The sequence below is a fragment of the Anabrus simplex genome, chromosome 13 (genome assembly GCF_040414725.1).
Source record: "Anabrus simplex isolate iqAnaSimp1 chromosome 13, ASM4041472v1, whole genome shotgun sequence".
Lineage (NCBI taxonomy): Eukaryota > Metazoa > Arthropoda > Insecta > Orthoptera > Tettigoniidae > Anabrus > Anabrus simplex.
In genome coordinates, this window is record NC_090277.1 from 53,120,637 (window position 1) to 53,133,674 (window position 13,038).

At 38.4% G+C, this 13,038-nt stretch overlaps 1 protein-coding gene across 1 annotated transcript in view; it reads left to right on the forward strand.

Annotated features, from left to right (window-relative positions):
- LOC136885104 (dehydrogenase/reductase SDR family protein 7-like) overlaps positions 1 to 10,503 on the forward strand; it is a 29,635-nt gene extending 19,132 nt beyond the window's left edge. The window contains exon 6 of the mRNA XM_067157559.2: positions 10,294 to 10,503. Coding sequence (XP_067013660.2) covers positions 10,294 to 10,499 — 206 coding nt within the window. The 3' untranslated portion in view covers positions 10,500 to 10,503. The remainder of the gene's footprint in view (positions 1 to 10,293) is intronic.
- The last annotated feature ends 2,535 nt before the right edge of the window (positions 10,504 to 13,038 follow it).

Genomic DNA, 13,038 nt, shown 5'->3' on the forward strand with positions numbered 1-13,038 from the left:
TAGTATTTGAAGGTGCTCAAATACGTTAGCCTCGTGTCGATAGGTTTACTGGCCCATTAAAGAACTCCTGTGGGATTAAATTCCGGCACCTCGGCGTCTCTAAAAACCATTAAAAGTACTTGGACGTAAAGCAAATAACTGTATTATTATTATTATTATTATTATTATTATTATTACATAATTATCCAAAATGTAGGCATGTTTCAGCCCTTTGGGCCATCACCAGTACATACAAATCTTTTGAAACATTAAAATATAAGACGTAGGTGGATCAAAAGGTTAGTTGCACTAACGTGCCGCAGCAGTGCGCTGTGTGTCGCAAACATGGGCACAGCGGAGAAAGGGACAGACACTGCCCATAAATCTGTTAGGCAGGTCATTGTGGTGTCTCGTCTAGTATTGTGTTAATAGCGGTCAAATGCAATGGCGCGTCAACTGGGCGTTCACTCCAAATATGAGGTGAGTGCGACAGTCCGATTCCTACGGGCCAAAAGGAAGAATTGCACGGACATTCATCGTGAAATTAGTGCTGTGTATGGGGAGCGGGCCATTTCCCGGCAAGGTATCGTAAAGTGGTGTCAGCAATTCAAAGCCGGACGCACGGATATCACGGACAACCATCGCGAAGGCAGGCCCGCAACGTCCAGGACCCGTGCAAAGGTCAACAGTGTGAATGCAATCATTAGACCGAACCGGCGCATTAAACTGAGAGAAATCGTGACGCAGTTGAACATTTCAACAATAATAAAGGTGTTTTAATTTGTTCCACCTATTCAATACTTATATTTTCACTTATAGTGGTAATATATAAATAGATTCTTAGTTACATGGGACATGTTTCGCCCTCAATTAAGGGCATCTTCAGCCTAAACACAATCATCAACAATACAACTAAATTAAAAGTGGAAGTTGAAAGTTTAGTCAGTTATTAAAATTCGGAACATAAAAATGTGAAAAGTGATACAATATATAAAGATGCTAATGGAAAATTGTCTTATGATTAAACCATAATCTTGTCGGAGACTAAAACTTCTAATTCTAATTAAAAACAGTTCATGTAAAATATTAGTGGAAAACCAAAGTGTTAATAATATAAAGCCAATGACATGAGGGCGTGAACACAAGCATAAACTTGATTGTCATGAATACAATCTTTCCAAGGCCGCTGATGAAATTCGTCAGCAAGTGAGACAGAAGCATCTGTTGAAAAATTGTAAGTGGCCCCTAGCACCGGTAGGTAATAAAAATGGCTGAAACCATGCCAGAAAATGTCAGTAGATGCAGAAATAATGTTTTCTGTAAGAGAAGGAAAAGAAGAAATAAGAAATTGAACGTAAGGAGAGAATTCGGTTTACATAAAATTGAAACAGATGAGAACTTACATGTGAGTGGAAGTTGTTATTTGTTATCTACTGTTGTGTTGGTTGCTGCCCATCTGTTGGCTCTGAGTCTGGTGTTGTAACTGTGCTACAGAGGCGGCAGTGAACTCGGAGGGGAAGGAATAGGGGAGTGCGGAAGAGAGGAGAGGATGGGCGGAGTCAATTGTGACGAGGCTGACAAAGGGGCGGAGTCAACCGTATTGCTGGAAGTAGGCCTAATATCTGTGGGTACGGGAGGAGTATTAGAGTTTGAAGAATTAAATATATTAGGTATCCTAAATTTATTCGAACTAACTGACTTTAATTATTTCGGTATTAATTCATGTAACATAGTTTTATTGTCCGTGGTTTCATTAAGATTCTGTTGCTTATTGTACGTCTGATCTAAATAGATGTATAAACTTTCTAATTCGTTCAGCATTCTCTCTTTTTGTATGTTTCTAATTATCGCTAAGTCTTTCTCTATGGATTCAATTCTGTGACCAGTCTCCCTCATATGCAAACTCATCGCTGAGTATTTCCTGTGTTTTTCCGGAGAGCACAAGGGACATCGTTTCCAATCCTCCCTGGCATTTTTGCAACGTATGCAGCAGACGGCAACAGGTTTCTGTGGCGAATAGTCACAGGTGATGAAACGTGGGTCCACCACTTCACCCCCGAAACGAAGTGAACATCAATGGAATGGGTGGACCCCTCATCGCCACAACGAAAGAAGGCCAAGGTTCAACCTTCAGCCGGTAAGGTTATGGCGACAGTGTTCTTTGACACGGAGGGTTTGCTGCATGTGGAATTCATGCCGAAAGGAACGACGATCAACGCGGCGGCGTATTGTCAAACGTTGCACCGGTTGCGTAAAGCGATTAAACAGAAGCGCCGGGGGGGAAATTGAGCGCCAGTGTGATTTTGTTGCACGATAATGCAACACCTCACAAGGCCCGCCAAACGAGAGAACTGCTGCAGCGTTTCAAGTGGGAGGTCTGGCAACATCCACCCTACAGTCCCGACCTAGCGCCATGTGACTTTCATCTGTTCGGTAAGCTCAAAAGTGGTCGACGTTTCCAGACCGATGAGGAGGTGAAGGCTGTTGTCTCCGAGTGGTTGCAGAACGCTGGAGGAAATTTCTATGCATCCGGCATCGACAAGTTGGTTGTGCGCTCGCAGAAATGTTTGGAGTCTCTTGGAAACTATGTGGAAAAGTGACGTTACAGTGTATGTCGTTATAGTCGTGTTGCTGTTGTATAGGTGGTGTAATAAATGGCCATAACTGGGAAGTGCAACTTATTTTCTGATCTGCCCTCGTAGAAACACTTGTGTAAGAAAGTCTCTTCAGAAAATTATATTTTCTCAGTGCAATCTTCTTTTAAGAGTGTTCTTGCGTATCTCTTACTATGATATGTAAACATTGTTAAAATGTTCTTTTGTTCATGCTGTTGAGGACATTAAACACAAAACATAAGTAGTGGAAGTTTTTTGGACCTTATCTGACTAAGGAAAGCAATGGCAAACTACCTCACTCCTTGTCTTGCCTAGTACGCCTCATTTTGGTGCTGCCATTGGTTTTTGGGGTTTCCTTATAACTGCATAGCCTTTGGTGGTGCTATTTGAGGATCCAACCAGCCTCTGGGCTGATGACCTAACAGACAGACAGTCTTAATATTTTTGTCCAATGCGGACTAAGGTTGATTTGTAGTTGTCAGTCTTCTGTGCGTTATAAGAGTTACTGTTCCGTGTGATGGAACCTTTAAGAAGGAAAGATTCTGTTAAAATTGTGGAGACTTGAGATTCTGGTGTAAGATCATGAAATAAAGAAGGGGTTGCCTCACCTCGTGGTCCGACGGAGTTGCGTGTTTGTTATAACTGGTGCTGATCCCACTACTGAACGAAAGTGTTCCAGAATATTTGTTATGTACTGATGATGGCCCAAAGGGCCGAAACATGTCTACATTTTAGATAATTATGTATTAATTTTTAAGTTGGATTCAATCTTATTTTTAACTAGAATTAGTCAATATGGACCAAACGATGATTTTGACCACGTGTAATTAAAAATTGTAGACCATGCATTAGAATTGATAAAAATTAGATTAATCTTTATCGTCTGTCAGTTAACGGAAAAATACTACGAACACAGCTGAGATTTTTGGTTAGCCTTTCTGGATGTCAAGAAAGCATTTGATGCTGTGAACAGAGAGGTATGGGAAACACTGAAGAAAACTGGAATACAGGATGACATGATACATAGGATCAAGAATTTGTATGAAGATACCCGCAGTGAAGTCAGAACACCTGTAGGAATGACTGAGACCTTTGATATAAAATCTGGGTTAAGACAGGGTGGTATTTTTTCTCCTTTCTTTTTCATCACTGTGATGAACAAGATTCAGAAAAAAGTACACCAAACCATTGGAGGTAAGAAAATGAAAATGAGACTCTAAAAAAGACCTTCAAGAACAAATAAACTGGATAGAAGCTGCTAAAGAATATGGACTCAACCTCTGCCAAGAAAAAAGTGAGGTTATGGTCATGAAAAGATACGGACAACCAGTGGGACATGTTGAAATGGAGAGGAAACAGCTACAGATGAACCATCAATTCAAATATCTTGGAAGTGTCGTCTCTGATACAGGTTCTGTAGACAAGGACATTTCCCACAGAATTCAGACAGGTAGCAAATTTTACAAAATAGTTAGACATAATATGGAACAAGAAAATACCAATAAAATGTAAGTCATATATGAAACGTATTATGTACCAATCTTGACCTATGGTCATGAAACATGGACCATGAGAAGTAAAGATGTCAGTAAAATCCAGATATCCGAAATGAGATTTTTCCGTAGCATGATCGGTAAGACGTGGAGGGACAGAGTCCATAATGAGGAAATCCGCACGCAGGTTCGAGTTGTAAGACTGCAGAACAGAATAACATCACAGCGACTGAGATGGTATGGACATATGCACCGCATGGAAGATAAAAGATTACCGAAACAAATGTATGATTTAAAACTTGAAGCCAAAAGAACAAAAGGGCGACCAAGATTCAGGTACATGGTGAAGACTGACATTGAACAGTAAGGACATACTTTGAAAAGCATTGAGTAAGGAGAGAAATTCAGAGACCAGAACTGGTGGAGAAGCCTCGTTCGCCGACCCATCGCTTAAGGTGGAACAGTGTGGGATATGTATGTACAATTAAATTTAATATCTAAGTAAAATAATTCATATTAATGGGCTGGACAAGAAAGCAAACAAATCAAGAGCAAGAAAACTGGAACTAGCATACTAAGTGACCAAGAAGTATCTCTCAAACAAAACAAGACTCAAAAAAAAGGGCGGCTTTGATCCCGTCTCAGTCTGGTTGTCTTTGAAGATGCTCAGATACATCAGCCTCTCATCTGTAGATGTACTGGCATGTTAAATAACCCTGTAGGACAAAATTCCGGTACTTCAGCTTCGCCAAAAAACCATAAAGCCTTGGCTTTTAAGGCTCGGCACATGCAGGGTGCATAACCACCGGTCACAAATCCAAACCGTACAAATAGTGAATGGATTTTGAAATTGCACAGTCTGCATGGCTTCCCAGATACCTCACTGCATCACCTTGCACAGGTTTGTACTACCAGATTTGTGCTAGGCTTTGGCAATTGATTTCTGTTCTGCACCGAGTGTCAAAACGCGTTATAGTGATGAAATGGACGAGAAACTGATTGAGCAAGTCCGAATTCACTAAATGAGATGGTTTTTCCATGTTTGTTACTGGGCTCCTTGTTAATATATTTTTTAATGACACATGCATCTTCTGTGAATTGCAGAATCCTGTGACGAAGGTTCTTTGAGTCTTGGAAGTAATTTCTGAATTTATAACAGTGTTATTTGCTTTACGTCTCACTAACTACTTTTATGGTTTTTCGTAGATGCCAAGGCGCCGTAATTTAGTCCCGCAGGAGATCTCTTACGTGTCAGGAAATCTACTGACATGAGGCTGACGGTGTCAGGAAATCTACTGACATGAGGCTGACGTATTTGAGCACCTTCAAATACCACCGGACTGAGCCAGGATCGAACCTGCCAATTTGGGGTTAGAAGTCCAGCGCCTCAACTGCCTGAGTCACTCAGCCCGGCTTTCTGAATTTAGTCCTACTGTCTATTAATAAATTATGTCTTACAAGATTGTAGTTCAAACGCAATTGGTCCGTTATTGGAAATGATAGATTTTCCAGCTAACTTATTCTTGGTTGCCAGCGTTTTGCCCCAGTGTGCCAATTTGGGCTCGTCAGTTGGTAACTAACACACCTACCAAGACCCATGGCTAGTGCATGTAGTGGACACATCATCATGAAAAGCTTTCATTCGTCTCCCTGAAGCAGAGGGGTGAGCCACCTAGAATATGACCTCTCTCTGGCCAGGAGATTCAGTGGATTAGGGGATGGGCTATGGTGATTTGACATGGAGAAGGAGGTGGGGAGATTTATGTTCTGGCTGTGTGCTTGGCAGCTATTTTGGGAATTTTACAATTGTTTCATGCGATCTTGGGAATTTTACAATCGTTTCATTTTTACAGTGGTTTCATTAACAATTTACAATTGGTGTATTTTTCTAGCAATGGTATATATAATGAAGTGAGATGATGTGAATTTTACAATATATAAAGTAGAACAAATGTTGTAATGGGACTATTTACAATATGATACCAACTAGATACATACCTGCCAACCTTTCCGATTTACCTGGAAACTTTCTGTTTTTTAACTTGTCTTCCTATTTTCCGATTTATTTTTAATTCTTCCTATTTTTTACCAATATAACCTCTAGTACAGTCAATACTCTTACCCTAGGATAAAGGATAAATTCTTATGTGCTTGTGTAATTTACCCAACTTCATTTTCATGCGTTTTTATTTGATGCTTTATTTCGCGAGTGTATCATCCATCGCCTTCGTGTATCATGTTTCCTGCTTGCTACAGCAGCATGTGTGCTTCACGGCTGGGGATTCGGGACAGCAATCGTCCTACAAGCAAGAGAGGCTAGCGACTCAGTTAATTGGCACGAAAGAATGAATTTCACATTGTGTGGTTCGCGCACTATTAACATTGTTTCTGTGTGTAATTTCTTGGAATTTTATGCCGTGTATTTTTTGTAGCGGTTCTGTGCTTTTCCCCGTGTCAAAGTCGTATGTTAATAATGTATGAGTCATACCGATCTGTTTTGTATGTGGTAGTTTCGCGTATTTCAGTGCATTTTTGTTTATTCTTACTTCATAATTTTAATGAGTTGAATGTATTTCAGGCAGTTGTATCGGTGAGAGTTTCTGGTATTTTCTCTTCACGTTATGGCCAAAAAACGTAACAAACGTTACCTCCAAGTGTTCAGAGATACCTATGAAATTATATTTCCGTTCATTTTACAGTCTAATAAAGGAAACTATTATGTGAATCACCTCGGGAGATAAATTTTATTTCGAGTTATTGAAATTTCGAGATATAGAGAATGACGTTTTTGAGCATGTATAGCACATAATTGAATCATTTGTATCTATGGTCTTATACTGAATGCATTATGTTTAACGGTGCTTAGAAATATACAAAGTAATTCTATTTCATGGCATCACTTTAATTATAACACTTATTATAGTAACTTTTTAGAAGACAGGACACAGTACATGCAGTAGTGAAACAAGAAACATAGCTCCGTTAACACCTTTGGAAAAAAATCTGTTAGTCTCTTCTGTTTGTTGTGGTTAACCTTGCCTCCCTTCACGTTGAAACTTCTTGTCAATACACGCAGCCGTGTTTCATAAATGGAGCTTGTCATCCGCGACTTCTGGGCTTGCTTTCGTACGTGACCGGTAATTAATTGACTCCCAAGAAACGGCGAGGATTTGCCGATCACTAGAAGTTCGAGTTTTTCAGTTGCTGTCATATTAGTTTCCAACTCCAACTGGTATCCATCCAGTCAACCCTACACTGCTTCTTACTCTCGTTCTAGCTCCCTCGTACATATCCTGGATAATTCTCACAAACTTTTCCGGTACTGCCCTGGTTCTCAAACATCTCTAGACTTCCTGACATAGACTCTATCATAGGCCTTCTTTAAGTCTATAAAGACCATGTGTAACCTTTTTTCTCCCTTTGCCTCTCTATGCTTTGTCGGAGCACAAAAATTGCATCGGTGGTACTTCTCCCAGGCATGAAACCAAATTGTTCATCCCCGATTGCTGTTTCTTCTCAAAGCCTTTTCTCAACAATCTTCTACCAGATTTTCATCGTATGGGACACTAATTTTATCCCCCTATAGTTAGAACAGTCCTGGAGGTCTCCCTTCTCTTTGTAAATAGGCACTATTGTTGTCTGCCTCCACTGCATGGGCATTTTCTCTTCCTCATAAATCTTCTGCATTAGATCCCAGAACATCTCTGTTCCTTTCTTTCCAAGGCACTTCCAGACTTCCACTGGAATTTCATCAGGACCTGTTGCTTTTCCATTTTTAATTTTCCTAAGAGCAATCATCACTTCTATAGTAATTTCAGTTGTCAAACCCTGATTGGGGATACCGTCTTCAAAAACCAGTCTTTCATTTTCCTCATTTAGCAGGTGGTTGAAATACTCTTCCCATCTTTTTTTTGATCTGGTTGTCGTCTTCAAGAACAACTCCTTCTCGATTCTTTATCTGCTTGATGTGTGTGAAATCTTTTGATGCCTTGTCTCTTGCCTTCGCTATCCTGAAAAGCTTCCTTACTCCCTTGGTAGTTTCCAGCTCCTCATCATCCCATGCGGTTGACCTTGCCTTTCCTACAGCTTGTTTATCGGCTTAATTTGCCTTGTCTGTAAAGTTCTCTGTCTTCATCAGACACAGATCGATCCCAGCTCTTCTTGGCAAGCCTTTTGGCCTTGATTGCTTCCTTTACTTCATTATTCCACCACCATGTTTCTTTGTCCCTAGGTGTTTAATTCAGTAAAATTGCACTATTGAAGAAGGTCTTCAACTTTAAATACTTGAAGCATTTATGATTAGAGTTAGACTGGAGGTCTTTAACCCTAGAACTGCAGCAGGTTTATCTGTCAAATGCTGCAGTTATTTTCCTCAATATACACTATGAAAATAAAATCATGCCTGTAAACTCATATTAATCCCAATAAATCCATATTATACACCAAGAAAGCTGAAAGATTGATCTACATGTAGATGTCAGAAATAAGTTTTAAAATTGTCACAGTTTCTAACTATCGAAATATACAATTATAAGTTTTTGAACAAAGGGAATTGTTGAAATATTTTGCTCTAGGAAAAAGAATTTCTGATAGATCATTTATTCCTGAAACATGATATTCTGAAATACACAGGTATGCTCTTAAATTTTCCCCACACAATTCTTCACTTTTCATTTCAAAAGCTAAGTAAAACATTTTTTTTTTTTCTTGAAACTGATTTTGAGTTCTTTTCATGAATTTCGAACCTACAGCTTATCTTAGTTTTCAGGGCAGTTTCTTTATTTTTTCTGTTGCAATCAAAATATTTATAACAATATACGCAAATATCAACAGTTCACACTTATCCTTTCACTGGTTTCTTCAAATATTGACGTATTGCCAATAATAATAATATAACCTGCACCAATTTGTGCATCATTCCGGTTATCGGAATTTTCCATTACTTCCTAGGCACCTCGTACTTTGCTGTCACTTTCACTACTTTCAGGAATAATTTCCTCGTCCGAATTAACACAATAATCGCTGTCTCCATCAGTACTGTCATCTTTGGAAATCAAGCGCTCGATTTCAGAATAGTCAACAAAGCACGCTTCCATCTTGATTCAAAGAACACATGAAAGTACTTTCAATTCTGCAGCTAAATAAACTTCTCTATACTGTTGCTTGTTTTTCAAAGATTTTCAAAAGTGAAGATAAAAAAATTATCAGTATTCAACTGGTATCTATATTAGCGACATCTGGCGTCTAGTTATAAATCTACGGCAGAAGAAAGGCACCGTCTGTCAGAAAGATGATCACACTTGACTTGCTCCTTACTGTGTGCAAGCCGCTAAGTACAGGATGTATTGCGTGCAAGGGTAAGCCTTCGCCTGTAATTATTGGAGTGATTTGATTTTATGATTAGGTACTCAAAGTCTACTGAACTTAGAGACCTATCAATGCTTGATGATTTACCGGCAGGTAATTCCAGAAAGACGGTCTGCAGTTCTAGGGTTAAACTAATTATGATTCTTACTGTGTCTTAATTAATTGTGGGATCTGTCCAACCGTTATAATTAATTTATTAGTTAATTTTTTTGTACATTTGATTTAACTATAACTTCAACCGAAAGTTTTGTTTTTCTTGAATCATAATAATTAATTTTCTTTTCCTTATACCAAATGGTTTTGACAATGCTTGTAAATTACTATCACTAATTAACTAAATTATTTTTTAAATCTCCTTTTAAAAGGTCTTCTCATTTCAGTCAGTTCATTACACCTAATATAAGTAGGTCGCCATCATTTTTAATCCTTTGCCTTTGATAATTTTTTGTTAAGATATTGCTCCTTGCTATGTGCAAGCCGCTAAGTACAGGATGTATTGCATGCAAGGGTAAGCCTTCGCCTGTAATTACTGAAGTGATCATTTAATGATTTGATTTTATGAGTAGGTACTCAGAATCTACTGAACTTAGAGACCTATCAATGCTTGATGATTTACCGGCAGGTAATTCCTGTGAAAATAACATAAAAGTGAAGCAAATCAGCCCAGTAGAACGGATGGATGAACTGGACAAAGCTGTTTTTAGGAAACTCTTTTAATATATAGCTAGTTGAAATGAACAACACTAATACTTTTTTCTTGGTGGATTGATAGATGTTCGTAATCGTACAGTGCAGTTAGGTGAAGAATATTTAAAATAAGTTTATTTTGTTTTTCACAGTGATGGATTCTACGACGGCAGGAGGTTATGCTCCAGCCTACGTCGCCAACCAAGTGCTCCAAGCCATTGCAGATGAGAAGAATGAAGTGATCCTGTCACCCGTTTCTCCTCGCCTGGCAATCCTGATCCGTACGCTAACACCGAGCCTCTACTTCTGGCTAATGGAAAATAGAGCTCGACGTCAGAATAAAGAAATCAGCACTTGATGAATCTAGCATTTTAAAATGAAGAATTATTGAATTCCCTTACTCTTAAAGTGGGGAAGTATAGCACAGTAATGGAAATTAAGCCCTATTTATATGATATAGTACAAAAACATTTCACAGTGTGATATTCTTGAATACAGAGTTACTAGGGAAGAAATAATTAATTATTGACTCTTCCCACATTTCGATAAGCTGACATGTCGCCTCGTCTGTTGCATGCCTTGTCAATACAATTTGACTGTTGGATAGAGGCATAAATGTTCACTTTTTATCCTTGAGCAATGATATTGCTATTGCGCTGCTGTTTATTTCTAAATACTGACAATCAGAATCTGTTTAAGCACAGGAGAAAAATTAGCATTTGTTCTGACACTTGTTTTACAGTAACAGGAAATGGGCAGCAACTAAGTACTGTATTTCTCCGAATCCAAGACGACCCTGAATGCAAGACTACCCCCACTTCTTCGTTCAAAAAAAATTAAATCAAGCTTAAAAAGTGCTTTGTAAAATCATATGAATGCCTTTCTTATGCAATTTTAGACTGTCTTTGTCTTCACGCCAACACCGAACGTTGACTTTAGTTATGCTGTATTTTTCTGCGGCTGTTCAATTATTATTTATTTCCACGGATTGAATAGCCATTAACTTAAAATTGGCATCATAATATCAAAGAGCACCCATTCATAATTTGCCGGCTATACCTGTTCCACGCTTCTGTACAATGTGACGATCCATCAGGAAAATATTCCTGCTGTCTATAAAACTTAATTTTACTAAGCATCGGTACAGAAGACACGTTATAACTCTTCCACCGAGTACATCATTAAGTCCAGCTTTCCTTCTAATAGCCTGCCCGTAACACTGTTTTAAAAGATCAATAGTGACATCAGTCAGGCGTTCTTTTCCTGAGAGTTGATTTGCTACCCGACAGCTTTGTGTTCTTGTAGTCCTTTTTCAACTTTCTTAGCCTTGACCCCATTCTCTTTTGGACATGGCCTACACATTCCAATTTCTGCACCTCTACATTATCTCCATACACTTTGGCTTCTTTTACAAACGTAAATCCTTAGAGTCTCGATCACCCAGGTAATTAATGTATCTCAAGCCACGTTATGATTTGGAAAATTGACAGTACACCTTGTACTTCCATACCCCCACTATACCCAGAATAATATTTTGAACACTTGTGATCATCATCATTACTACTCTCGCACAAAGAGCAGTACTTAGTCACATTCCACATCAATTGCCTTCCCTGAATCTAGAGCATTGGCAGAAATAATACCATTTAGAGAGCTATGACCTCTCTTTTGCCATGAACTATCTACTGCAATAGTGATACTGTTATTACCACCATTCAATCTGTTGCCTCCTCTGCAGCACTTTTCATGGAGTAATCACTTGCAGTTCTTAGACTCTCAAGAAGATTGTCATTTCAACGTGCAGACTTTACTGGAGGTGGTGGCAGACCGTAACAGCACAAAATGTATTACCAGCCTTACTTCCTTTTTCAATGCATCTTAGTGCATAAACAAATCAAACATTCACATCAAAGCTCTGATTACATAGCTTAGATATCACACAGGAGGCTATAAGTTGACACTCTGCAGTCCAAAGGATTATAAGGATGTGAAAATAATGCAAATCTTACTTAGAATTCCTTTTAGAGGAGAGATGTGTTCATTGCGATGTCTAGGAACCCACCATCCAGAAGTACACTTACTTTTATAACCTAATAAAGAGCAGCACCCGCCATCCTCCGTGGCTGAAGTAGCTACTTGCATTTGTATTGGTCATCGTGAACAAAATGTGACGTTATTGCCATCAATGCTGATAATTAGATTGCATTATATACCCTGACTGAATAAAAGCACAAAGAAAAAACACCATGTAAAGGAAACAATGTGAAATACACAACATCAGTAATGTAATGTAATACTTACGTTAATGCAGATCAAATGTAGAGACCTAAAAGATTCACACCTCTAATAAAAAACATCACACCCTAATGACAATAGCAACAGCGATTCCTTCTTTGAATGTGAACACATTCTTAATCTTAAAAAGAAAATTAAAGACAACAACCTTATCCTTACAAAAACAGACAAAGGTAACATGACAGTAATAATGGATAAAATTGAATACATTGAAAAAAACCAAAAATTTCTTCACTAACAGTTCCTTTTCTATAGTAAAGAAAGACCCAACTCAACAGATTCAATGTCTCCTTAAACAAACCTTAAAGAACTCTTCATTCCTATTTACTGAGCGTGAAAATACAAGGTTATTGAACATGAATTCAGGCCTGCCAACTGCCAAAGCTCTCCCTAAGATTCATAAGGCTGATGTCCCCATTTGCCCGATTATTAATTACAGACCCAGCCCACTATATAAATTAGCACAATTCATTCAGAAATTTCTTAAGAATAATTACAAATTTTTATCGAATAAATCTATAAAAAACACCATAGAACTAATAGAGAAATTAAACAACTTTAAAATTCAACCACACCATTCTACACACTTTCGATATTGCCAA